Source organism: Sebastes umbrosus, chromosome 14 (genome assembly GCF_015220745.1).
Source record: "Sebastes umbrosus isolate fSebUmb1 chromosome 14, fSebUmb1.pri, whole genome shotgun sequence".
NCBI classification, from domain to species: domain Eukaryota; kingdom Metazoa; phylum Chordata; class Actinopteri; order Perciformes; family Sebastidae; genus Sebastes; species Sebastes umbrosus.
In genome coordinates this window covers 20429577-20457316 of record NC_051282.1, presented here as the reverse complement: position 1 = coordinate 20457316, position 27740 = coordinate 20429577, and the positions used below count along the sequence as shown (strand labels likewise).

Sequence of the window (27740 nt, the reverse complement as noted above, 5' to 3'; positions counted from 1 at the left end):
CTAGAGGGCATTTATCATGTTTTCTCCACTGGAAGGGCACCCTATAGGTCATTTATCATGTTTCCTCCACTGGAAGGGCACCCTAGAGGGCACATTATCACATTTGCTGCACGGGAAGAGCACATTTGAGGGCACCTTATCACGTTTTCTCCACTGGAAGGGGACCCCCAAGGGCACTTTATCATGTTTTATCTACCATAGGGGCATCCAAGAAGGCACTTTTTCTGCGGTTTGTTCGAACATGCACCCCTTGAGTTCACCAGTGCTTTGGTGATTATATAGTGTCAGGGTAACAGGGAGTTGGACGCAATAGTGGACCAGGGGAATCTTAAAGTTTGCCCCAGAAGGGTAACCACAAAAATTGCAAGCAATTGAAGGGGATAGGGGAAACACCAAATAAAAAAATGAGCCTAAAAAAGAAAGGCTCCCTACCCTCACTAAGATACTTAGATTAGTGGACTCAGATAGTGTCGAGCAGCTGACTAGAGGATAAACTCTCTGGGAAACAGAGTCAAGTCAACTGAAGAAAAAGACACTGGCAGCCACACAGACCGACACACCACTCCAACAGAAAACAGGTGAGCAAATCAGGCAGATAGGTTCATGTGGTAACTTCTGCAGATACACACACCTCTACACAGCTAAACCAAGCAACAGAATGAAGCTCTCACAATGAGACAGTGAGTCAGCATCTGAGCACTGGAAACCAGGAGTAGACATATAGGCTCCACACACCTGATCCTCATCTGGGACAATCAGGCTCCACAGCTGACCCTCCTTTAGAGATATAATGAACCAACCAGCCTGCTGAGTGTGACCCTCACAGTATGATTCAAGGTCATTTTCAACATTACTGATAATGGCACCACAATATTAGTTTGATCTCTTCCACAAACACCTGCTACCCCCTCTTTGATAAAGAAAAGATTTTCATTTTACATTTTTGTAATGTTCAAAAAAGTTAAAGCTGTTCCCCCTGTTCCAGTCTTTATGATAAGTTAACAGGCGCAGGCTGTAGCTTCATATTTAGCATACAAACAAGAGTGGCATCAATCTTCTCATCTAACTCTCTGCAAGAAAGCAAATAAGCGTATTTATTCATACTGTTTGAGCTGAACCTAATGTTTATACAAACTCAATCACAACAGAGTTACGGGAATATTTCATGTACCTTCCAGTCATTTGTCCTCATATTTGTCAATATGTTTGTTGTGCTCGATCTCTATCACTGTTGGGTAAGTTTTATTGACGGCAACAATGTTGTGCATACAGTTGCAGAACCTTTGCTCTTTTCCAGCAAACATCAGTCAGACGGTGAAGTTGTGCACCCGGCCAAATGTCTTACACTGTGATTAATAGTCAAAGACCTCACAGGGCTGATGTTTAAATAACCTGCCGCATTTGAAAGTAATAAATGACATAAAATGAATAAATGAAATGATTTAATGTAATGAAAGTTAAGTAATAAAAACATGACTTTCTGTTAAGTTGTGTACACATACAGACTACTCAGCCCATTTGCACAAAAAGGTGAATGCCATGATAATGTGCAAGGCGTTTAGCGTGCAGCAAGTTTTCTTAGCGGCCAAATGGTGGTGCTACAACTTCTGTGTCCGTCACGTGATGCCATTGGGCCCAAAAATACCTTTTCCTATAGACTTACACTTGACTAGCCTTTAATCAAATCATTAGGCACTAAAAGTTGTAAAATGCACTCATAGCTGAATCCAGAGTTATTTCTCTTCCTCCGTTCATGTGAATGAGACCCAGACCGAGGCTTGACCGAGGGCTGAGAGGCAGAGTTAAAGAAAACGCTACTGCTCTTGCTCTAGGGGCCTAATGGATGCGGAAGATCACCGGATGATCCGAAAACTTTATCACTCGGTAGTCGAGACATTTTTGGCTTCATGCGCCACTGAGCAACTCTCATAGGAATGAACTTGAGCCTCCAACGCTGTATCCTGCTCTCTTTAGACATGCATGGTTAAGACTGAAGCGGAAGGACAACCAACGCCGTCATGGCAGGCGCGACTTATGCATGAGCTAATGCAAAACACAAAGCACTAAAGTCACATTTGATCGTAAGAGATTTTGTGAGATGTTAGTGTGTGTTGTGCTGTTTTGGCCAAATTGTTGCTCACCACACACTATAGGAACAAAACTGTTGAATTTAACATAACATGTCGACATGTGTGGGGTATCTCACATTTTCAAAATCTGTTAATATCTGAAAAATCCTTTAGTGTGGTCCAGCCTTAAGTTAGTGGTTTTCTTGACTAGACTTAACTGCGGACATTTGCGTGGCGTACAAATGACACGCAAAAAGACTAAAATGCGTACTCATGACACGCAGAATGTCCGTGTAATGTTGTGGTATTAATACGCCTTCCCGTGAGACCGGGTTGAACTACTGCATGTTTGGTGTAATTTTTCAACTTTTAGTTTAAGCACACATTTTGAAAATGCTTGAATAAAAAACGTACTATCTGCACATTTTATCTCTTCTATGTGTCTGTTGAAAGTTTTTTTTTCAACTTTCAGCCAGTTAGTCAATGTGCTTTGGCAAGATGAGGAGCAGATCAAACATTAGTGCAAGAGGCAGACACAGACAGTCTCATTTGGAGGACATGGCTAAATAATAATTAATTACAGACTTGACGTCATGATCCCACTCTGACTTTATATATGATGTCCAGGGACAGCCTGTCAGACACACACACTCAGCTACTGTTGTCTCGTTGAGTCTTTTCACAGAGATTGTTCTTAGTGAAATCTACTGACAAACTCACATCAAGATGGGGAACATGCATTGCGAGCTTGAGGAGGTAGCCCAACTGGCCCCTGTTGCTCGGGGCATCTGCCCTTACCCAAACTACAACCCCAGTCCTCTTTTCGGGAAGATGATGTCCACCAACTCTTCACTTCATTTGAGGGACCACTACAGGACAGTGCAGTCCTCCCTGACCCCGAAGCAGCTGGAGGACTTCACCCAGGGCCTGAAGACCACTTTTGGCAGGGAGGGCAAGGTCACTCTTGGTGGGGTGGGGGTAGTGGCCCTGTCCCTGGCTGTGCTGTTTGACACTCTTGCCAGACAGGCCAGGGGAGAGTGGGTGTCAGACTCAGGGCCCATTCCAGGTTTATTTGTCAAAGACCCCCTGAGAGGGTACTACCCACCGCATGTCTACACCGCCAGTGAATACCTGAGGCTGGTACCCCACATTGCAAACAACCCCACCAGGATGAGAGAGGAGACAGAGAGGTAGGTACTGCAATGTGTATGCCCTATAAAATCAGTTTGGCACTAGTACTCTATATGTCAGTTTGTGTGATTTTAATGTCTGTTTTTCTCACCAAGGTACCTCAAGCAATTACAAGTCGATATCCAATCTTTGGACAAATTGGGGGAAAATAATCACACGCTACCGATGAAGGAAGACACCATAGTAGTCAATATTATGCTGGGACTAGCTTTTGCAAAAGATTTGATGTATCACCTCTCCCGCATGAACTCTACCACAGATGTGGTAGAGTTCATCCCATATGTGGGAACGTCACCAGATGATCTGATCTTTAATCTCAACTGTGACCCAGAGGAGGCTAACAAAGATTTTTTGGCAGAAGTGCAACAATCTGAAAACCGCACCCAAGAAGCTTTTAAGAGCTGCAAGTCAGAAGAAGAAGGACAGTCATGGCTGCTCAATGTAGCCAAGTTTGAATGGATATATGCCATGTTCAGCATGGTGCGTGCAGTTGGAGATGTCAGTCCTACTACAATGATGAATCGAAGGGAAGATTTTGATCTGAAGGCCGATGCACTCGGAAAATGGGCAGAGTAGTTCACTGGCCAATTTCCCAAATACAGCTAAGAAGAAAGGTACTTTAACTTTATGTTCAAAAGAAGACAGGTGATCTGATGAGGTGTTCTTTTTTTCTTACTTGCTTATTTGTTATTTTACTTTTTGAGGCCATTTTGTGTTTTGAAAGTTGCTTACTATCTGGGTGTCATCTGGACTTATCAGTGATTGTAAAAGTTGGGAATAACTGAAATACTGAAATGACTTCAGATCTGAAAAGAAAAGCCAATTCATGGTAGAAATATCAGACATTTACTTTGGAATATCTCTAAATTGATAAAGTAAAAATGCTTGTTTTTGTGTCTGTATGTAATCAGATATGTCTTCAACTCAAATGTGTCAGTTATTGACTGTTTTTTCCAGCAACCAAAAATCTAAGAATAAAGACCTTTCTTCACACTTTTGTCGAATTTTCTTTTTAATTTAAGGACACAGGTAACATGTTTTATACTGCTTGTGAATATGCATTTGCATTTACCATCGGTTGGCAATATTAACGTTATTGTCAGTGTCTAGAAACTACAGAGGCAAAACATTTAGCAAGCCAGCAAGTGGGTAACATAATGCAGTAAATGCAAAGGCATAATGACAGAGGAAAAAGATGAGGTTGTTGGGAATAATAACATTTTCCTCAGACATATTATAGAATTACAAAGAAAAACAATATACAACTAAAATTACAATATATTCACTTATTATGCACTGAAATTTAACTTCCATGGACTCCGCCACTACGTCAACAAACATGTCACAACTCTTGACCTCTGAGCTTTCAGAAACTTTCCCCTTACGAGGTTGTGAATACCACAAGAGGGGGGCGTTCATATGGACTCAACTCGTGAACACGGTAAACACGACCCCATTTGAAGGTACCAATAATCAACTCGTGATCTCGAGATAACGGTATTAAAGAGGACCTGTTATGCTTTTGTGCTTTTTCCCTTTCCTTTAGTGTGTCACATAGTTTGTTGTGCATGTAAAAGATGTGCAAAGTTACAAAGCTCAAAGTCCACGCCAAGAGGGAGTTACTCTCCCTCACAGAAACACTGCTCCTGAACTGCATGAAACGCCTGGCTTGAAGTCTTGCATTTTCCTCCGTAACGTGGTGATGTCACCAAGTATATATTAGCATAATTCCTGACTAGCGGCTGGTTTGGCACTCCCTCAAACAAAGTTAGTTAGAGCAGAGCTGGAGCGGAGTCCAAAGAGTTTGGTTGGATTGACAACAGAGGGCCAGCTGACCAATCAGAGCAGACTGGGCTTTTCGGGATCTTTTAGCTACAAGGTAGGTGTGTGTGGAGACTCCGTATCATGCTCATGGATGTATAAAGAGAGCTGGATACAGCGCTGAAGACGGGCTCCCTTTCATTCCTATGAGAGTTGCTCAGTGGCGCATGAAGCCAAAATGGCTCGACTGCAGAGTGATAAATTTATCCGGATCATCCGGCGATCTACTGCATCCACTGGGCCCCTAGAGCAAGTGCAGTAGCGTTTCCTTTAACCCCGCCTCCCAGCCCTCAGTCCAGCCTCGGTCTGTCTCTCATTCACATGAACGGAGGAAGATAAATAACTCTGGATTTGGCTATTAGTGCATTTTACAACTTTTAGGACCTAATGATTTAAATAAGGGCTAATCAAGTGTTCGTACTGGGAAGTTGATTTACCTCAAAAAAATGATCTGCTGAGTTACAGACATCTCTTTCCCAATGTAAGTCTATGGGAAAAACTGTTGGGTAGGTTTTATTGACAGCAACAATGTTGTGCATACAGTTGCAGAACCTTTGCTCTTTTCCAGCAAACAGTAGTTGGACAGTGAAGTTGTGCACCCGTCAAAATGTCTTATACTGTGATTAATAGTCAAAGACCTCACAGGGCTGATGTCTAAATAACCTGCCGCATTTGAAAGTAATAAATGACATAAAATGAATAAATGAAATGATTTAATGTAATGAAAGTTAAGAAATAAAAACATGACTTTCTGTTAAGTTGTGTACACATACAGACTACTCAGCCCATTTGCACAAAAAGGCGAATGCCACGGTAATGCGCAAAGCGTTAAAGAAAACGCTACTGCTCTTGCTCTAGGGGCCTAATGGATGCGGAGGATCACCGGATGATCCGAAAACTTTATCACTCGGTAGTCGAGCCATTTTGGCTTCATCTGCCACTGAGCAACTCTCATAGGAATGAACTTGAGCCTCCAACGCTGTATCCTGCTCTCTTTAGACATGCATGGTTAAGACTGAAGCGGAAGGACAACCAACGCCGTCATGGCAGGCGCGACTTATGCATGAGCTAATGCAAAACACAAAGCATGATGTAGCAATAAAATGGACCACCTCAATGGAGGACCAACTTTTTAATTTGTGGCAACAATACAAGTGTTTATTTAACGTGTCTCCATGACTTCATCCATCCATCCTTTGTGAATTTTCAGTGAAAAGTAGTGCAAAAACTAACATCTCTAATTCTGCCTGTTGTCCGCCATGGTTGTTTACACTAAAGTCACATTTGATCGCAAGAGATTTTAGTGTGTGTTGTGCTGTTTTGGCCCAATTGTTGCTCACCACACACTATAGGAACAAAACTGTTGAATTTAACATAACATGTCGACATGTGTGGGGTATCTCACATTTTCAAAATCTGTTAATATCTGAAAAATCCTTTAGTGTGGTCCAGCCTTAAGTTAGTGGTTTTCTTGACTAGACTTAACTGCGGACATTTGCGTGGCGTACAAATGACACGCAAAAAGACTAAAATGCGTACTCATGACACGCAGAATGTCTGTGTAATGTTGTGGTATTAATACGCCTTCCCATGAGACCGGGTTGAACTACTGCATGTATGGTGTAATTTTTCGACTTTTAGTTTAAGCACACATTTTGAAAATGCTTTAATAAAAAATGTACTATCTGCACACTTTAACTCTTCTATGTGTCTGTTGGAAGTTTTTTTTTCAACTTTCAGCCAGTTAGTCAATGTGCTTTGGCAAGATGAGGAGTACATCAAACATTAGTGCAAGAGACAGACACAGACAGTCTCATTTGGAGGACACGGCTAAATAATAATTAATGACAGACTTGACGTCATGATCCCACTCTGACTTTATATATGATGTCCAGGGACAGCCTGTCAGACACACACACTCAGCTACTGTTGTCTCGTTGAGTCTTTTCACAGAGATTGTTCTTAGTGAAATCTACTGACAAACTCACATCAAGATGGGGATCAGGATTTGCGTGTTTGAGGACGTAGCCCAACTGGCCCCTATTGCTCGGGACATCTGCCCTTACCCAAACTACAACCCCAGTCCTCTTTTCGGGAAAATGATGTCCACCAACTCTTCACTTCATTTGAGGGACCACTACAGGACAGTGCAGTCCTCCCTGACCCCGAAGCAGCTGGAGGACTTCACCCAGGGCCTGAAGACCACTTTTGGCAGAGAGGGCAAGGTCACTCTTGGTGGGGTGGGGGTAGTGGCCCTGTCCCTGGCTGTGCTGTTTGACACTCTTGCCAGACAGGCCAGGGGAGAGTGGGTGTCAGACTCAGGGCCCATTCCAGGTTTATTTGTCAAAGACCCCCTGAGAGGGTACTACCCACCGCATGTCTACACCGCCAGTGAATACCTGAGGCTGGTACCCCACATTGCAAACAACCCCACCAGGATGAGAGAGGAGACAGAGAGGTAGGTACTGCAATGTGTATGCCCTATAAAATCAGTTTGGCACTAGTACTCTATATGTCAGTTTGTGTGATTTTATTGTCTGTTTTTCTCACCAAGGTACCTCAAGCAATTACATGTCGATTTCCAATCTTTGGACAAATTGCTGGAAAATAATCACACGCTACCGATAAAGGAAGACACCATAGCAGTCAATATTATGCTGGGAGGAGCTTTTGCAGCATATTTGATGTATCACCTCTCCCGCATGAACTCTACCGCTGATGAGGAGGCATATGAGAGTTTTACCTGGATTGATGAAGCATTTCAGCGAACGGCAGCAGATGATCTGATCTTTAATCTCAACTGTGACCCGGAAGAGGCTAACAAAGATTTTTTGGCAGAAGTGCAACAATCTGAAAACCGCACCCAAGAAGCTTTTAAGAGCTGCAAGTCAAAAGAAGAAGGAAAGTCATGGCTGCTCTTTGTAGCCCAGTTTGAATGGTATTATGCCAGGTTCAGCATGGCGCTTGCAATTGACAATATCAGTCCTACTACAATGATGAATAAAAGGGAAGATTTTGATCTGAAGGCCGATGCACTCGGAAAATGGGCAGAGTAGTTCACTGGCCAATTTCCCAAATACAGCTAAGAAGAAAGGTACTTTAACTTTATGTTCAAAAGAAGACAGGTGATCTGATGTGGTGTTCTTTTTTTCTTACTTGCTTAATAGTTATTTTACCCTTTGAGGCCATTTTGTGTTTTGAAAGTTGCTTACTATCTGGGTGTCATTTGGACTTATCAGTGATTGTAAAAATCGAGAATAACTGAAATACTGAAATGACTTCAGATCTGAAAAGAAAAGCCAATTCATGGTAGAAATATCAGACATTTACTTTGGAATATCTCTAAATTGATAAAGTAAAAATGCTTGTTTTTGTGTCTGTATGTAGTCAGATATGTCTTCAACTCAAATGTGTCAGTTATTGACTGTTTTTTCCAGCAACCAAAAATCTAAAAATAAAGACTTTTTCTTCACACTTTTGTCGAATTTTCTTTTTAATTTAAGGACACAGGTAACATGTTTTATACTGCTTGTGAATATGCATTTGCATTTACCATCGGTTGGCAATATCAACGTTATTGTCGGTGTCTAGAAACTACAGAGACAAAAAATTTAGCAAGCCAGCAAGTGGGTAACATAATGCAGTAAATGCAAAGGCATAATGACAGAGGAAAAAGATGAGGTTGTTGGGAATAATAACATTTTCCTCAGACATATTATAGAATTACAAAGAAAAACAATATACAACTAAAATTACAATATATTCACTTATTATGCACTGAAATTTAACTTCCATGGCCTCCGCCACTACGTCAACAAACATGTCACAACTCTTGACCTCTGAGCTTTCAGAAACTTTCCACTTACGAGGTTGTGAATACCACAAGAGGGGGGCGTTCATATGGACTCAACTCGTGAACACGGTAAACACGACCCCATTTGAAGGTATCAATAATCAACTTGTGATCATGAGATAATGGTATTAAAGAGGACCTGTTATGCTTTTGTGCTTTTTCCCTTTCCTTTAGTGTGTCACATAGTTTGTTGTGCATGTAAAAGATCTGCAAAGTTACAAAGCTCAAAGTCCACGCCAAGAGGGAGTTACTCTCCCTCACAGAAACACTGCTCCTGAACTGCATGAAACGCCTGGCTTGAAGTCTTGCCTTTTCTTCCGTAACGTGGTGATGTCACCAAGTATACATTAGCATAATTCCTGACTAGCGGCTGGTTTGGCACGCTCTCAAACAAAGTTAGTTAGAGCAGAGCTGGATCGGAGTCCAAAGAGTTTGGTTGGATTGACAACAGAGGGCCAGCTGACCAATCAGAGCAGACTGGGCTTTTCGGGAACTTTTAGCTACAAGGTAGGTGTGTGTGGAGACTCCGTATCATGCTCATGGATGTATAAAGAGAGCTGGATACAGCGCTGGAGACGGGCTCCCTTTCATTCCTATGAGAGTTGCTCAGTGGCGCATGAAGCCAAAATGGCTTGACTGCAGAGTGATAAATTTATCCGGATCATCCGGCGATCTACTGCATCCATTGGGCCCCTAGAGCAGGCGCAGTAGCGTTTCCTTTAACCCCGCCTCCCAGCCCTCAGTCCAGCCTCGGTCTGTCTCTCATTCACATGAACGGAGGAAGATAAATAACTCTGGATTTGGCTATTAGTGCATTTTACAACTTTTAGGACCTAATGATTTAAATAAGGGCTAATCAAGTGTTCGTACTGGGAAGTTGATTTACCTTAAAAAAATGATCTGCTGAGTTACAGACATCTCTTTCCCAATGTAAGTCTATGGGAAAAACTGTTGGGTAGGTTTTATTGACAGCAACAATGTTGTGCATACAGTTGCAGAACCTTTGCTCTTTTCCAGCAAACATCAGTCAGACGTTGAAGTTGTGCACCCGGCCAAATGTCTTATACTGTGATTAATAGTCAAAGACCTCACAGGGCTGATGTCTAAATAACCTGCCGCATTTGAAAGTAATAAATGACATAAAATGAATAAATGAAATGATTTAATGTAATGAAAGTTAAGTAATAAAAACATGACTTTCTGTTAAGTTGTGTACACATACAGACTACTCAGCCCATTTGCACAAAAAGGCGAATGCCACGATAATGTGCAAGGCGCTTAGCATGCAATAAGCACGCCTTTCTTGATTTCCGCGAGTCATTTGTACGCCATGTATCCTGTACTGACTACAATGTAAACTCAGCAATAAATATATAAATGCTACGGTTTAACCAGGTTTGTCATGTGACGATCACATTTTTTATTGACGTTTGTGACGTGTTTTCCATAGTTGGGTTACGTTCTTTCTGTACGTATATTACTTAGTTTACGTACTTATTTTAAGCCCCACCATGATGTGTTCCCTTATCCTACCTAAGTGTTTTTCTTTCCTGGACCTTATGCCGGGTACACTACACAAGAGACAAGCCAATTTTGGGCCTGATTCCCCCTCCTGACAATCGTCAGCAAAGCAAAGATTATCTTTCCAGATATTCCTGTCGTGTGAGATATGTTAAGAGTGTTTTTACATCCCCTGATCTGCTCAGAAGTCCATCATGGTCGCACTGATTTCAAATCGGAAATATTAAACATGTTCAATATTTTGGATCGGATCTCCTGCTGTGTGTGGGGAACCCCGAGGACAGACGATGACACAGTCAAAATCACAAAGAACGATAGCCAATTGAGTCCAAGCCCCCAAGAAGAGCGCCGGGCTCTGAAGCAAGTTTTGGTAGTGGCCAACTGGTGGTGCTACAACATCTGTGTCCGTCACGTGATGCCATTGGGCCCAAAAATACTTTTTCCCATAGACTTACACTTGACTAGCCTTTAATCAAATCATTAGGCACTAAAAGTTGTAAAATGCACTCATAGCTGAATCCAGAGTTATTTCTCTCCCTCCGTTCATGTGAATGAAACCCAGACCGAGGCTGGACCGAGGGCCGAGAGGCAGAGTTAAAGGAAACGCTACTGCTCTTCCTCTAGGGTCCCAATGGCTGGAAGGGCACCCTAGAGAGCACCTTATCACGTTTTCTCCACTGGAAGGGCACCCTAGAGGTAATTTATCACGTTTTCTCCACTGGAAGGGGACCCTCAAGGGTAATTTTATCAAGTTTTATCTACCATAGGGGCATCCAAGAAGGCACTTTTTCTGCGGTTTGTTCGAACATGCCCCCCTTAAGTTCACCAGTGCTTTGGTGATCATAGTGTCAGGGTAACGGGGAGTTGGACGCAATAGTGGACCAGGGGAATCTTAAAGTTTGCCCCAGAATGGTAACCACAAAAATTGCAAGCAATTGAAGGGATAGAGGAAACACCAAATAAAAAATGAGCCTAAAAAAGAAAGGCTCCCTACCCTCACTAAGATACTTAGATTAGTGGACTCAGATAGTGTCGAGCAGCTGACTAGAGGATAAACTCTCTGGGAAACAGAGTCAAGTCAACTGAAGAAAAAGACACTGGCAGCCACACAGACCGACACACCACTCCAACAGAAAACAGGTGAGCAAATCAGGCAGATAGGTTCACGTGGTAACTTCTGCCGATACACACACCTCTACACAGCTAGACCAAGCAACAGAATGAAGCTCTCACAATGAGACAGTGAGTCAGCATCTGAGCACTGGAAACCAGGAGTAGACATATAGGCTCCACACACCTGATCCTCATCTGGGACAATCAGGCTCCACAGCTGACCCTCCTTTAGAGATATAATGAACCAACCAGCCTGCTGAGTGTGACCCTCACAGTATGATTCAAGGTCATTTTCAACATTACTGATAATGGCACCACAATATTGGTTTGATCTCTTCCACAAACACCTGCTACCCCCTCTTTGATAAAGAAAAGATTTTCATTTTACATTTTTGTAATGTTCAAAAAAGTTAAAGCTGTTCCCCCTGTTCCAGTCTTTATGATAAGTTAACAGGCGCAGGCTGTAGCTTCATATTTAGCATACAAACAAGAGTGGCATCAATCTTCTCATCTAACTCTCTGCAAGAAAGCAAATAAGCGTATTTATTCATACTGTTTGAGCTGAACCTAATGTTTATACAAACTCAATCACAGCGGAGTTACGGGAATATTTCATGTACCTTCCAGTCCTTTGTCCTCACATTTGTCAATATGTTTGTTGTGCTCGATCTCTATCACTGTTGGGTAAGTTTTATTGACGGCAACAATGTTGTGCATACAGTTGCAGAACCTTTGCTCTTTTCCAGCAAACATTAGTTGGACAGTGAAGTTGTGCACCCGGCCAAATGTCTTACACTGTGATTAATAGTCAAAGACCTCACAGGGCTGATGTTTAAATAACCTGCCGCATTTGAAAGTAATAAATGACATAAAATGAATAAATGAAATGATTTAATGTAATGAAAGTTAAGTAATAAAAACATGACTTTCTGTTAAGTTGTGTACACATACAGACTACTCAGCCCATTTGCACAAAAAGGTGAATGCCATGATAATGTGCAAGGCGTTTAGCGTGCAGCAAGTTTTCGTAGTGGCCAAATGGTGGTGCTACAACTTCTGTGTCCGTCACGTGATGCCATTGGGCCCAAAAATACCTTTTCCTATAGACTTACACTTGACTAGCCTTTAATCAAATCATCAGGCCCTAAAAGTTGTAAAATGCACTCATAGCTGAATCCAGAGTTATTTCTCTTCCTCCGTTCATGTGAATGAGACCCAGACCGAGGCTTGACCGAGGGCTGAGAGGCGGAGTTAAAGAAAACGCTACTGCTCTTGCTCTAGGGGCCTAATGGATGCGGAGGATCACCGGATGATCCGAAAACTTTATCACTCGGTAGTCGAGACATTTTTGGCTTCATGCGCCACTGAGCAACTCTCATAGGAATGAACTTGAGCCTCCAACGCTGTATCCTGCTCTCTTTAGACATGCATGGTTAAGACTGAAGTGGAAGGACAACCAACGCCGTCATGGCAGGCGCGACTTATGCATGAGCTAATACAAAACACAAAGCACTAAAGTCACATTTGATCGCAAGAGATTTTGCGAGATGTTAGTGTGTGTTGTGCTGTTTTGGCCAAATTGTTGCTCACCACACACTATAGGAACAAAACTGTTGAATTTAACATAACATGTCGACATGTGTGGGGTATCTCACATTTTCAAAATCTGTTAATATCTGAAAAATCCTTTAGTGTGGTCCAGCCTTAAGTTAGTGGTTTTCTTGACTAGACTTAACTGCGGACATTTGCGTGGCGTAAAAATGACACGCAAAAAGACTAAAATGCGTACTCATGACACGCAGAATGTCCGTGTAATGTTGTGGTATTAATACGCCTTCCCGTGAGACCGGGTTGAACTACTGCATGTATGGTGTAATTTTTCGACTTTTAGTTTAAGCACACATTTTGAAAATGCTTTAATAAAAAATGCACTATCTGCACACTTTATCTCTTCTATGTGTCTGTTGGAAGTTTTTTTTTCAACTTTCAGCCAGTTAGTCAATGTGCTTTGGCAAGATGAGGAGTACATCAAACATTAGTGCAAGAGACAGACACAGACAGTCTCATTTGGAGGACACGGCTAAATAATAATTAATGACAGACTTGACGTCATGATCCCACTCTGACTTTATATATGATGTCCAGGGACAGCCTGTCAGACACACACACTCAGCTACTGTTGTCTCGTTGAGTCTTTTCACAGAGATTGTTCTTAGTGAAATCTACTGACAAACTCACATCAAGATGGGGAACATGCATTGCGAGCTTGAGGACGTAGCCCAACTGGCCTCTGTTGCTCGGGGCATCTGCCCTTACCCAAACTACAACCCCAGTCCTCTTTTCGGGAAAATGATGTCCACCAACTCTTCACTTCATTTGAGGGACCACTACAGGACAGTGCAGTCCTCCCTGACCCCGAAGCAGCTGGAGGACTTCACCCAGGGCCTGAAGACCACTTTTGGCAGGGAGGGCAAGGTCACTCTTGGTGGGGTGGGGGTAGTGGCCCTGTCCCTGGCTGTGCTGTTTGACACTCTTGCCAGACAGGCCAGGGGAGAGTGGGTGTCAGACTCAGGGCCCATTCCAGGTTTATTTGTCAAAGACCCCCTGAGAGGGTACTACCCACCGCATGTCTACACCGCCAGTGAATACCTGAGGCTGGTACCCCACATTGCAAACAACCCCACCAGGATGAGAGAGGAGACAGAGAGGTAGGTACTGCAATGTGTATGCCCTATAAAATCAGTTTGGCACTAGAACTCTATATGTCAGTTTGTGTGATTTTATTGTCTGTTTATCTCACCAAGGTACCTCAAGCAATTACATGTCGATTTCCAATCTTTGGACAAATTGCTGGAAAATAATCACACGCTACCGATAAAGGACGACAACATAGTAGTCAATATTATCCTGGGAGGAGCTTTTGCACAAGATTTGATGCATCATGTCTCCCGCATGAACTCTACCACTGATGTGAGGGCAGTTGAGACTTTTACCTGGTTGATTTCAGCATTTCAGCGAACGCCACCAGCTGATGTGATCTTTAATCTCAATTGTGACCCAGAGGAGGCTAACAAAGATTTTTTGGCAGAAGTGCAACAATCTGAAAACCGCACCCAAGAAGCTTTTAAGAGCTGCAAGTCAAAAGAAGTAGGAAAGTCATGGCTGCTCTTTGTAGCCTACCTTGAATGGCAATATGCCATGTTCAGCATGTCGCGTGCAGTTGGAGAAGTCAGCCGTACTACAAAGATGAATCAAAGGGAAGATTTTGATCTGAAGGCCGATGCACTTGGAAAATGGGCAGAGTAGTTCACTGGCCAATTTCCCAAATACAGCTAAGAAGAAAGGTACTTTATCTTTATGTTCAAAAGAAGACAGGTGATCTGATGTGGTGTTCTTTTTTTCTTACTTGCTTAATAGTTATTTTACCCTTTGAGGCCATTTTGTGTTTTGAAAGTTGCTTACTATCTGGGTGTCATTTGGACTTATCAGTGATTGTAAAAATCGAGAATAACTGAAATACTGAAATGACTTCAGATCTGAAAAGAAAAGCCAATTCATGGTAGAAATATCAGACATTTACTTTGGAATATCTCTAAATTGATAAAGTAAAAATGCTTGATTTTGTGTCTGTATGTAGTCAGATATGTCTTCAACTCAAATGTGTCAGTTATTGACTGTTTTTTCCAGCAACCAAAAATCTAAGAATAAAGACCTTTCTTCACACTTTTGTCGAATTTTCTTTTTAATTTAAGGACACAGGTAACATGTTTTATACTGCTTGTGAATATGCATTTGCATTTACCATCGGTTGGCAATATTAACGTTATTGTCAGTGTCTAGAAACTACAGAGGCTAATGTAGGGACCTGCCATTTCTGGTGGCAGACACAGTGAACTATCTCCCAGAATCCTGGAGGTATGCTCTCATTGGCTACAGTAACATTTCACACAGAGGTGTGAAAATCACACAGAACAAAACCAGAGGAATGTCCTTTGTTCCTCCTCTTTCGACTCTTTGCTTTTCACTTCCTGACACAAGCTGACCAGCTGCTGGAGGTGACCCACAGCTCTTTCTGCTTCACCTTCTCATCCAAGCTGACCTGCTGGAGGTGAGTTGCTGTGCTCCAGACCGGAAGCAGCTCTGCTCTCTGATTCTATGTCCTGTTAGGAAACTGACATAGCCACAAGGAACCAAACGGCAGACGACGCGAGTGCTCTGCCCTTTTCACCAGCTAACTTCAAGCTATCAAGCAAAGAAGTTAACACTAAACTAACAGCAAAGACGACATCTTTGACTTGGAACCACAACTTCAACACATGGAATCACAAACCCGGTTCTTCCATGGATCGGTAACGTACTGGGCCTTAGCATTAGCAATCGTACATGGCTGAGCAAGACTGTTCAACTTTGATTTCTAGAAAGTACTTGTATTGATTTGGTTTAATGTTATTCATTGAGTTTGACTGTGTTGATTTATCTGTATTTGATTTTTGGGTAACTGGCTTCGCCACATCTGATGTGTTTAGTTTATGCTTCACATAGACAAGGTCTTGCATGCAAACTAACCATCTTTTCTAACCCACTGCATATCTAACACACGTTAAGATCACATACAGAAACTGTGAATTAGTTAAACATAAACATACAGCTTCAGATAATCTTAACCCCACATCACCCCCCCCTCTTTGTCCTTCTTCTCAGAAGAACAAAGAGGTCATGTGGTGACATGCTGATGGCCATCTTTAATTCCACCATCTTTGATTCCGCCATCTTTGATTCAGCCATCTTTGTAGTTTTACAGTGCTCACCATTTTGTTTGTAGGCAATACAGACATTTTGAAACAAGACGCCATCTTGTTTCCCCTCCCTCCCCCTCTCTCTCACACACACACACACACACACACACACACACACTGTGTTTGGTTTGTTTAGTTTAGTTATTTAGTTAGGTTAATATTGTGTTTTGAACCTTTATTAACTTGTAAATAAATGTTTGTGGAATATACATGCTGGTCTCTTTAATGTTGCACAAGAGTGAATAATGCCAACCTCTGCTATGTCAAGAACTCCGATATCCTTCAACCTTTACTATCTATTTTGGTTATAGTTATTAATTTAATTATTAATCAACGTTCCAAATTGATAGTTTAGCATATATAATGAGACTATATCAACGTTTTGGTCATTGGTCCCTGATTCCAGGGTGGTGCCCCGTTTATTATTGATGTTTATTGATAATCTTTATTAATATTAATAATTCTATTATTATTTATTAATTAATTTGCTAATTACCAAAACCTACCAAAGTAGAACCCCTACACTAAGAATTTAGCAAGCCAGCAAGTGGGTAACATAATGCAGTAAATGCAAAGGCATAATGACAGAGGAAAAAGATGAGGTTGTTGGGAATAATAACATTTTCCTCAGACATATTATAGAATTACAAAGAAAAACAATATACAACTAAAATTACAATATATTCACTTATTATGCACTGAAATTTAACTTCCATGGACTCCACCACTACGTCAACAAACATGTCACAACTCTTGACCTCTGAGCTTTCAGAAACTTTCCACTTACGAGGTTGTGAATACCACAAGAGGGGGGCGTTCATATGGACTCAACTCGTGAACACGGTAAACACGACCCCATTTGAAGGTACCAATAATCAACTTGTGATCACGAGATAACGGTATTAAAGAGGACCTGTTATGCTTTTGTGCTTTTTCCCTTTCCTTTAGTGTGTCACATAGTTTGTTGTGCATGTAAAAGATGTGCAAAGTTACAAAGCTCAAAGTCCACGCCAAGAGGGAGTTACTCTCCCTCACAGAAACACTGCTCCTGAACTGCATGAAACGCCTGGCTTGAAGTCTTGCCTTTTCTTCCGTAACGTGGTGATGTCACCAAGTATACATTAGCATAATTCCTGACTAGCGGCTGGTTTGGCACGCCCTCAAACAAAGTTAGTTAGAGCAGAGCTGGATCGGAGTCCAAAGAGTTTGGTTGGATTGACAACAGAGGGCCAGCTGACCAATCAGAGCAGACTGGGCTTTTCGGGAACTTTTAGCTACAAAGTAGGTGTGTGTGGAGACTCCGTATCATGCTCATGGATGTATAAAGAGAGCTGGATACAGCGCTGGAGACGGGCTCCCTTTCATTCCTATGAGAGTTGCTCAGTGGCGCATGAAGCCAAAATGGCTCAACTGCAGAGTGATAAAATTATCCGGATCATCCGGCGATCTACTGCATCCACTGGGCCTATAGAGCAAGTGCAGTAGCGTTTCCTTTAACCCCGCCTCCCAGCCCTCAGTCCAGCCTCGGTCTGTCTCTCATTCACATGAACGGAGGAAGATAAATAACTCTGGATTTGGCTATTAGTGCATTTTACAACTTTTAGGACCTAATGATTTAAATAAGGGCTAATCAAGTGTTCGTACTAGGAAGTTGATTTACCTCAAAAAAATTATCCACTGAGTTACAGACATCTCTTTCCCAATGTAAGTCTATGGGAAAAAGTCATTTTGGGCCCAATGGCATCACGTGACGGACACAGGTGTTGTAGTACCACCGTTCGGCCACTACGAAAATTCAAAGCTTGGCGCTCTTCCTGGGGGCTTGATCACGCTACATTATAAGCCCGCCCACTTTTTAGCGGTCCAATCAAATGCTAAGGATTTGATTTAAATCCCTCTCGTAACTGTACACCGCTCACTGGGAATTACTCACGGTACAGAAGCTAAAGACGCTCTAACTTCCATTTCACTGGGACTTTAACTTATCGCTAAAGCACGTGTCTGAATCCTGAATGTACGTACTTGTGTGTGTATGCGTGTGTATATGTGTGTGTGCGCTCCAAATAACTCCCTAATCCAGTACCGTAGTAAACAAGCAGAGCGCTGTGGGTTGAAAATCAAGCACTCGAAAAGATCCAGACCACCATAATCTGTACCGTCAGTCTGAAAACCTGGACTCCCTCCCGGGCTTGTAGCGAGTCAGCGGACAGAGTTCACCGCGAGTACTCTGGCGAGCGTGTGTGTGTGTGTGTGTGTGTTTGTGTGTGTATATAAACTACAATTTAAGTACATGTGAGTGGGCATTCGTGTGCACCGCGTCCTGCAAATCCAAACAACAGAACTGGCAGTATTTTTGTTTCTTTCCATGAGCTTACCCACATTGAAATTGAACCTTTTAAGGATCAACTTAGCAGCGTCCCTTGTTTTGGTTGGGTTCCTTACACAGCTTTTGAGTTGAAAAGTTCTCCCCGAGCTGAGTGTGCCTATTGTGTGGCTCTTTGAGTGCGATGTGTGTGCCAGCAGTGCCCCCATGTTGAGGGAGGATGTAGTCACCGCAGACAGAGGAAAACAGGCAGCAGCATCAGGTCATGCTACTCTCTGTTGAGAATGCTTTTGTTGTTCTTCAACCGTTTCCAGGGACAGAATAAATAGCTCCGCTTAACCAAAGGCATTTGCCTCCCTCGCTGCTATGAATGCACCACCATGAGAAACATATTACCAGCGGTTACGAGTGTTTCGGGAAATACTCTCCTCTCTCTTTCTGTTTTTCTTTTGCAAGCATCGCTGGGACACGTGAAAGACAGAAATCTCCATCGTTTGTCCCGGTCAACATCTAGTCAGCGAACATGGAGGCTTTGATTTGTCATGGTTGGTCTTATCTCTATGAAATACAACAGCATTTTTGGGACTAAGAGACAGAATCCCAAATAATTGTGAGGACTGTTTCCTCGTTTTCATCCACTTAAGGTCCACTTCTACCAGCCACTGATATCCTTCAGCATCAAGAGGCTGTAGCTCTGGCCCTTATTGTGGGCTTTATGTGGATCTTAAAAGATCTTAAAGGTCAACGCTGGAATGTAGCAGGAGTGAACTGATATGGAGGGAGTGACTGAGAGGTCAAAGTGTTGAGGATGTCAATAGAGCAGATTCCTAAATGGATGAAATGAAAGTCATTTGATGAGTTTTTGATAGAGATCATTGACCTATATTGCTACGATGTAAAGGTGAGCTTATAGTCTAAGACTACAAACAGACCTTCTTGAGTTTTCTGACATCAGTGTACTCTCCACACTAATCAGGAACACAAGCGTAAAGGAATTTCCCCATTATGTAAGGTGCGAGGGGAAATTCTTCTGAGAAAACTGGTGCACTGAAAGAGATCTAGAGATAGTGAGATTGAGAGAGACATGGAGAGAGAAAAACACAACAGAGGAGACAGAGAGAGGTCAGGCTGACGGAGAGAGAGGAACGCTACGAGGAGCTGGGGACACTTCATTTATGTCCAACTAGTGATGGAAACAGGTCAATGGTTGGCCTAGAACAGTGGCTCTCAAACTTTTTTTCAATAATGTACCCGTTACGCCAAGTGCCCCCTGACCAGCACAAAAAGTAACAGAAGAAAAGTAATCGTGAACGTGATTGAGTTTATTGCGGCAGTTAGAGATGCTAAAGTTGAAATTCAGAGCATTATTACAGCAGGAGACTTTTGTTCATGTGCCGCGCAAAACCAACAACCTGTTGTTTGTCTTTGTCTTCACAATGTTAAAGCTGCCTTCACATGTTAAGAAATTTGCTCACCGCTAGGTAGGACGCAGATCCTTGCAGAGGCAAAGCACGGCGCAGGTATAACGTCACCAAAAAGAGCGCAAGGAAAGCGGTTCACTGTTGCTAGGCAACGACAACAGTTGCAGCTGTTATCTCATTGGTTGCGCTTTGAAAGGTCAGCGGCAACCGAGGTCAAAGTTGGAATAATTTGAACTTTGAGCGCAGCGCTCAGTGGCAATTTCAAGCGGTACGTCGCTCTCCCCATAGGAAAACAATGGACACAATGATGTAAATACAGGCTATTGAAGTGTTCGTTGATGATCCTCTGATTTACAGACGTCTCTTTCCCAATGTAAGTCAATGGGAAAAAGTCTTTTTGGACCCAATGGCATCACGTGACGGACACGGAAGTTGTAGTACCACCATTTGGCCACTACAAAAATTAGCTTCAAAGCCCGGCACTCTTCCTGGGGGCATGGGGATACCCCGTGTATCTGTCTCCAATGCCGAGGGCCACTGACCAAGCGGGCAGTATTTGACGAGTTGGGTGTGAGAATGTGTCTCTGCATCTCATCTAATCCTATAATATTACACATGTATATACATCTGTGTGTAACAAGTTAGAATGCAAAGACAAACTATTTACTACACGATGCCACATATACAGTCGTGATGTAAAGTAGAACGAAGCAGTAAGTACCACAATGTGTGCCAAACGATACACACTCCATTAAAGCCCTGACATGTTCTCTTCGTCCACTCAGATAACAGAAAATATTTGACTATGACTAAGAAAAGTGCTTTACATAAACAAATATTTGATTGCAGTCACAGTACCGTTTATGTAGCGTGTTCCTAATCTGTCAGTGGCACATAGATGGGAAAGCCACAGTGAAATGTTTCACCCTGCTGTCAAACAATCTTTGGTTATATAACTGATCGTTTTGACCTGTACAGTGTAGAACGTAGCTCCTCCAGCTTCCCAAGAGGTTTACATTATGAGATCCCAGCTCTGGATTTACACAGACCTCAAGGGATCAATGTGTCATGGCCGGAGGCGCTGACAGACTTGTCTGTGGTTAGTTAGCATGAGATGAAACGCCGACAGCAAAAACATCTTACAGCCCAGCAGCAGATGTCAGACACGTATATATATGCGGGCTTCGTATCATGCAAGAAAAATCAATATTTGTTATATTAATGTTATCTGTTTTGACTGTTGTTACACAGACTCAAGAGAGACAAATGGATTTTTACGAAGTAATGTGCCGATTTGTTGCCTGATAACCTCCAGAAACCATTAAGCAGGACCTTAGTTTCAGTCCACAGAGATTGTTAAGAGCAGGTTATCTACTCTTTGTATTTGTTTGGATCTGTAGGAGCCTCTTTTACTGCTCCACATCTGTCTTAAATCATCCTCTAATGGTCACCTTAAATATCAAAGTCAACTGATCCTGAGAGTCCTTCTGAGAAACAGGCACTTAATCAACCACTTCAATAACTGCATATGTTTATGTGTGTGCTGTATGGAAACAATAGCACCTCCCACGGAGAAAACAAAGCCCGTAAGGAGGGAAGAGAGGCATAAAGGAAGGAGGCCGGTTCTGAACATTTCTGGCATTCCTCAGCTCCATGCAGCAGCAGGATTTTCTTTAGGGGAAGTAGTCGGTCCGGCCAAGAGCCACCGGAGCAGGACCCTGCAGGGAGCCTTGCTTTCTCCTCATTGGCCACAGCAGAGCTGAACTGGCTCGGTGCCGACCGCAACAGGAAGAGCACATTAAAGCAAGAATTCAGGATATTGGCGGGCAGGGATATTGTTTAACCTGACACAAGTAAACAAGCAGAAGTGTGTGTGCATGAGAGAGAAAGAGTGGAAAGCATTACTCTGTGTTCCTCTTCACAGGATGCTGGCATTTCCTGTTCAGGGAGGCAGCTGGATATTTATGGAAGACTGGCCCGAAGAGAGGACTTTTATTTTCTTTATGATACAGTGTTTCTCTAAATAGACCTGCTGAGAGGAAAAGCAGATGCTTCACATGTGATCTGGTCCAAACAGACTACACACGCAGGTGAACTATTAGGTAACACCAGACAAACAGAAACTCCGAAGGGTCTATCATCAGTGTTATGGGTTAATGAGAACCTATGGAGCTTTATAGGAGAGCAATATGTGGTGGGATGATAAAAAAAGATAAATGAAAAGATAATACAAAAAGGTTGCATCAATCTGAAGGGTCACAAGATGATTAACAAGTCTGACTTTGTTGCTTTTTATAATGAACAAGAGAGTTTAATCAAGTAAAGCCTCTAAAACAGGGCTGGACTGGGAGAAAGAAATCGGCCCTGGCATTTTGGCCCCACACACACCACCCATCTTCGCTCTCCCCTATGTATACCAACATCTCTAAAAACACTAAAGCAGAGGAAACATGATAAATCCCTTCAACAAGTGGTTGCAAAATTGTGTCTAGGGAGGTCTGGGGGCATGTTCTCCTGGAAAAAATTTGTCCGTAGAAGCCCCGGCGGATTAAGGTGGTCAGCGGCCCCTAGGTTACTCTTTGTGTGGGGCACCCTTCTCATCATGCCGTGTGTAAGAGCCAAAACATGATGCTGACATACTGAGGTTGGGATGTAATTCACTTTTACGAACACTAGGTACACTGTATTAATTGATTGACCCAGCCACGGGTATATAGGTAAGGAGGTGTGTTGTTGGCGTCAGGGTTTAGCCCGGAAGGGCAAATGGTTTTTGACCGCAGGGACGCTGAATTGTTTGCCGTGTTATTATTATGTACTCGTTGCTATGGTAACTGGACTTGCTTCCTTAAGACCATATTAAGAATAAATTAACTATTATTGTAAAACCAACGAGCGGACTCAGGATCAGTTTTGTACAGCACAACAGACAACTAAAGGACCATCTACAGCGAAAAGCGCGTCAGTCCAGGGCTAATCACCTCAGTAGCTACAGTAGTAGATTTTAGCTCCTACACTTAGTCAAAAACCTGTCCTGTTGGAACTCCGTTGAAACTGCGGCACGTTTGGAACTCAACGGAGGCGACGCGGGAGGACGAGGAGAGCTGCCGGTGTGGATTTCGGCTGTGTTTGGAGGACGTCTGCAGCCATCCATGGGCGGAGGAGCTATGGAGGAGCTACGGAGGAGCTAATGCTAAAGCCGGCTGTGGAGCATCGGACCACGGCATCACTACAAGGCGCCCGACGCGGAGGTATTGTAGCGCTACACTGTGTAATGGCCATATAAAGTGTGCACACATATGCGGGCGGAAATCCAATGCATTGGTTGCCGAAGCGGGCGGACTTTGGACTTTGCGCTGACTGACTGTTTAGTATGGAGAGTCGCGAAGCGGCGTCGGGCCGTATTACCGGGACTGGTGTACAAACCGCTAGTGAGACTGGCGGTGTTGAAACACCAGCTGAGAAGCGGGTAGTAAAGCTCGCCGTAAAAGCGCTTGCTGATAAACTGGAAAAGTTGCAAGACAGCAGAAGGGCTAAGCTAAACAAAGTAACAAACATAAGAAAATCAATGCAAAGTTTGATGGTTATGGGTGATAAAGAACAGGTACAAAATGTCAGGAGCCAGAGGATGATGACTGTAAGAGCCACAATGTGTGAATATAAGTTAAAATTAATAATTTCTAGTTATTGTAAATGACTTAGATAATGTTTAAAAAGGTAAAGAGAAAAATGCATGTATATTTTATTTTGATGATTTAGACTCCCTTTAATATAGTGAGAGAGTGAGTGTGCATTAGAAAAAGGAGGCAGAGAGCTGCGTTAGACACGGGAGCACATAGTTTTTCTACCGTGTGACACTATGTAATATTTAAGTAAACGTTTTAAACTGGATTACATCTCCTGTCATTCGCGTCAGACTGAAGTTACTGTGCCTACAGCTCGTTTGTGGCTTATTTTTGGGATTCAGAAGGAATGCCACTACAATGACTTTGCTGCAAAGAAGAAAGGGTTGAAAAGGAAAAGAGTTAAGGATGACCCCATGGAAGGCCCTTCAGACTCTCCTGCTAAACCTACCTCAAAGAAGAAAAATAAGCGACATGGGCAGGAAGAAGAAGAAGGTGATGGAGAAGCTCAGAGAAAGAAGTCAAAGAAGAGAGACAAAAAGACGGTAAAGAAAGAGGAAGGAGAGCATCCAGTCTCCAAAAAACCAGAGAGGACAAAAGAGGATATTCAGGAGGCAGGACAAGCAGATTGTTTGTATTATTTGGAACAATTTACCAGAGGACAGCCACAAGAACTGGTACGTAGCTGCCAACATATGGCTCCTGAGCGTGGCTATGCAGTGGCGAAGGGTCTTCTACAGGAACACTTTGGAAATCAGTACAAAATCGCAACTGCTTATATTGAAAAGGCTTTGGCTTGGCAAATAATAAAATCTGAGGACGTGAAAGCACTCCAAGCGTACTCTTTGTTCTTACGTGGCTGTTGTAACGTGATGGGGGAACTCCAGTACATGGAAGAACTGGATATGCCTGTAAACATGAGAGCCATCATTTCAAAGTTGCCATACAAAATGAGAGAACAATGGAGGACAGTAGCTCACGACATAATGGAGAAAAGCAATAACAGAGCTTACTTCATTGATCTGGTCAAATTCATGGAGCGTCGTGTCAGAATTCTTTCCGACCCGCTGTTTGGCAACATACAGAAACCAACATCTGGCGTTACTGGGACGAAGCCTCTCACCAGTTTTAAGCCACAGTCTGGGTACAAGGTGAAGGAAAACATTGTTGCCACCACAGTAACATCTAAGGACTTGCCCCAGGAGGCTAAGGAACCAACATCAGATCCAGCCAAGGCTGAAAATGCTGAATGTCTCTGCCGTGCTCGTAGTCACTCATTGGACGAGTGTAAACAGTTCAAGGGAAAGATGCACAAGGATAAGATTCACTTTCTGAGGGAAAAGGGAGTTTGCTTTGCATGCTTAGGTGATGGTCACATGAGCAGGGATTGCGAGAGGCGCATGACATGCAAGGTTTGTGGACAAACTCATCCCACGGTGCTTCATATCAAAAGGCAAGTAACAGCTTGGCAGCAGGAACCATCTCAACAGCCATATTCATTCCAAACATGTGGACATACAGGGGCCGGTGAGGACCGGTGTGTTCTATCCATTCTCCCTGTAAAGGTGAAATCTGCCAAAGGAAATCACATCATTGAAACTTATGCCTTTTTGGATCCTGGTAGTTCAGCCACATTCTGCTCAGAACATCTTATGCAGAGGCTGAATGTTACAGGCAGAAGAACCAGCTTCTTGTTGCGCACAATGGGTCAAGAAACAGTTGTTCCAGCTTACTCCTTGACTGGTTTGGAGGTCTCTGATCTGGATGGTGATGACTTCTATATTCTCCCAGAGGTTTTCACACAGAAGAAAATGCCAGTTACCACTGATAGCATGGTGACACACGAGGACCTGGCTAAATGGCCCTACTTGTCAAAAGTTCACATTCCAAGCATCAAGGCAAATGTCGACCTGTTGATTGGAACAAATACTCCCAAGATATTGGAGCCTTGTCATCAACAGCTGCGGGAATGGCCCGTATGCCATTAGGACTGTGCTGGGATGGGTTGTAAATGGGCCGCTGATTGGAAACAGTGGCACCCTGGAGGCAGGGCTTCCCTCCGCTAATGTGAACCGGATCTCTGTGTGCAAACTGGAAGAAATGCTAACCAAGCAGTACAACCACGACTTCAATGAAAGGAGTGAGGAGGAAAAGGAAAGGTCCAGAGAAGACCTCAAGTTTCTGGAAACTGTTGAGCACTCAGCGGTACTTCAGGATAGGAAGTATTGTTTGAAATTGCCCTTTAAAAGCAAGGAAGTCTATCTGCCTAACAATTTCGTGGTGGCAAAGCAAAGGATCCAGGGTTTGAGGAAAAGGTTCCTCAATAACAAACACTTGCACCAGGAGTATGCAGGGTACATGAATGCGCTCATCAGTAAGACCTATGCAGAGCCAGTATCTCAACATCAACTGCATCAGGAAAATGGTCCTACTGTCCAGCTCAATGGCTACTTTTTTGACTGGAGAGGGCTCAAGACATCAGTGGCCTGGTTCCTCAGGTTAAAGGTCGGGTTGTTAGGAAGGATTCGCCTACGAAAGCAGCTGGAAGCTTCTGAGGCTAACCATTCAGAGGAAACCAGTCAGGACAGACCAAAGCCACCATAATTGAAAGGCCAGTGACAAAACTCTGTTTGGTACATGAAGTTTAAATGCATAACTTGGTGTATTGTAACATTTGGCTCCTCTTTTTTGTGTATTTTGTTTTAATTGTTATGTCTGCCTGCCATAACAATTAGGGGCCGGTGTGTAAGAGCCAAAACATGATGCTGACATACTGAGGTTGGGATGTAATTCACTTTTACGAACACTAGGTACACTGTATTAATTGATTGACCCAGCCACGGGTATATAGGTAAGGAGGTGTGTTGTTGGCGTCAGGGTTTAGCCCGGAAGGGCAAATGGTTTTTGACCGCAGGGACGCTGAATTGTTTGCCGTGTTATTATTGTGTACTCGTTGCTATGGTAACTGGACTTGCTTCCTTAAGACCATATTAAGAATAAATTAACTATTATTGTAAAACCAACGAGCGGACTCAGGATCAGTTTTGTACAGCACAACAGACAACTAAAGGACCATCTACAGCGAAAAGCGCGTCAGTCCAGGGCTAATCACCTCAGTAGCTAAAGTAGTAGATTTTAGCTCCTACACCATGTCTAAAAGTGTGCTAGGGATATTACACAGGTACACACTCGGAGAGCATACACGCACACACACGCACACACACATTGAGACAGCCGTTATTCTAAGCCTTGAAATATCTAGCAATTTAGGGATTTTCTTTAGTAGATCTTGGTCACGGTGTTCTTTCACAGCCATCGTGCTTTTTGTGCTCCGCGATCATATTTTCTTTCGGACATATTGCCACTATTCTGTCCAGTAGCAGTGACGAATCAGATGCTTCATTTTTAATTTTTTTTCTTATGGGCTAGAAGATTGTTCTTTTTTTTCCTCTGAAGTACATTTAAATATTAAAGAAGTATCTGGCCAATCCAGGGCCCTTGCAAACATGGGGCCCCTAGACTGCAGCCTCTGGCTTGTCTAATGTTTCTATGCCATCATATACACTGAGCTGAATTATTGCATATTTTAATGAGTTTGCCTGCCTGATTGTAAACATGTAGTGAATTATTGTAAAGCAGAATTAGGCTTCTAGTGCATTTTAGACCACACAGTCCGTAAATAGAAATTCATATTTAATACCACACCTATTCCTGACTGATCAGAACGTTATTAAGAATCATTAGGCCTACACCTTTGACTTAAAACTATGCAAAATCATTTTGGACCATTAAATGATTCTTTTATTATTAGTTAGTTATAATTAGTTATTTTAAAAATTATTCAAGTAAAACAATCGGAACAGGAAATACTGATCTTTGGTTAAATTACTCGCCAGTGATGGGACATATGCAACCTGGGGTTTCTGGAAAAGGTCAATATAGTTGTGAACCACTATCCTAGAGGATACTCTGTCTTGTTTACATTGTTAAATGCCAGTGAGTATAATTAAAG

The 27740-nt window shown here is 42.8% G+C and overlaps 2 protein-coding genes and 1 long non-coding RNA gene across 4 annotated transcripts; 2 read left to right on the top strand and 1 right to left on the bottom strand.

Annotated features, from left to right (window-relative positions):
* Positions 1–2697: 2697 nt before the first annotated feature.
* LOC119501083 lies at positions 2698–8541 on the top strand. Of its 2 annotated transcripts, XM_037791174.1 has the most exons (3): positions 2698–3259; positions 3356–3524; positions 7805–8541. In XM_037791174.1, exons 1-3 carry the CDS (start codon positions 2796–2798, stop codon positions 8135–8137), a joined length of 966 nt encoding a protein of 321 aa, XP_037647102.1. In that variant the 5' UTR covers positions 2698–2795; the 3' UTR covers positions 8138–8541. The 2 variants fall into 2 exon arrangements, with proteins under 2 accessions (XP_037647102.1, XP_037647101.1); XM_037791173.1 differs by lacking the exons at positions 2698–3259; positions 3356–3524 and adding an exon at positions 6992–7539 and having other exon boundaries at positions 7636–8541.
* Positions 8542–13720: 5179 nt separating this feature from the next.
* On the top strand, positions 13721–15291 carry LOC119501155. Its single transcript, XM_037791303.1, has 2 exons — positions 13721–14276; positions 14373–15291. Exons 1-2 carry the CDS (start codon positions 13813–13815, stop codon positions 14872–14874), a joined length of 966 nt encoding a protein of 321 aa, XP_037647231.1. The 5' UTR covers positions 13721–13812; the 3' UTR covers positions 14875–15291.
* On the bottom strand, positions 14158–20081 carry LOC119501156. The gene is made up of 4 exons (XR_005209771.1): positions 20069–20081; positions 19638–19646; positions 16477–16481; positions 14158–14299 (listed from the first exon to the last, which is right to left on the bottom strand). It is a non-coding gene; the product is annotated as an uncharacterized LOC119501156 (long non-coding RNA).
* Between the last annotated feature and the right edge of the window lie 7659 nt (positions 20082–27740).

Coding starts and splice junctions, on each gene's coding strand:
- LOC119501155 (XM_037791303.1), top strand. CDS start 13,813: ATGGGGAACATGCATTGCGAGCTTGAGGACGTAGCCCAACTGGCCTCT. Junction 14,277..14,372: donor ATGAGAGAGGAGACAGAGAG/GTAGGTACTGCA, acceptor TATCTCACCAAG/GTACCTCAAGCAATTACATG.
- LOC119501083 (XM_037791174.1), top strand. CDS start 2,796: ATGGGGAACATGCATTGCGAGCTTGAGGAGGTAGCCCAACTGGCCCCT. Junction 3,260..3,355: donor ATGAGAGAGGAGACAGAGAG/GTAGGTACTGCA, acceptor TTTCTCACCAAG/GTACCTCAAGCAATTACAAG. Junction 3,525..7,804: donor TGAACTCTACCACAGATGTG/GTAGAGTTCATC, acceptor ACCGCTGATGAG/GAGGCATATGAGAGTTTTAC.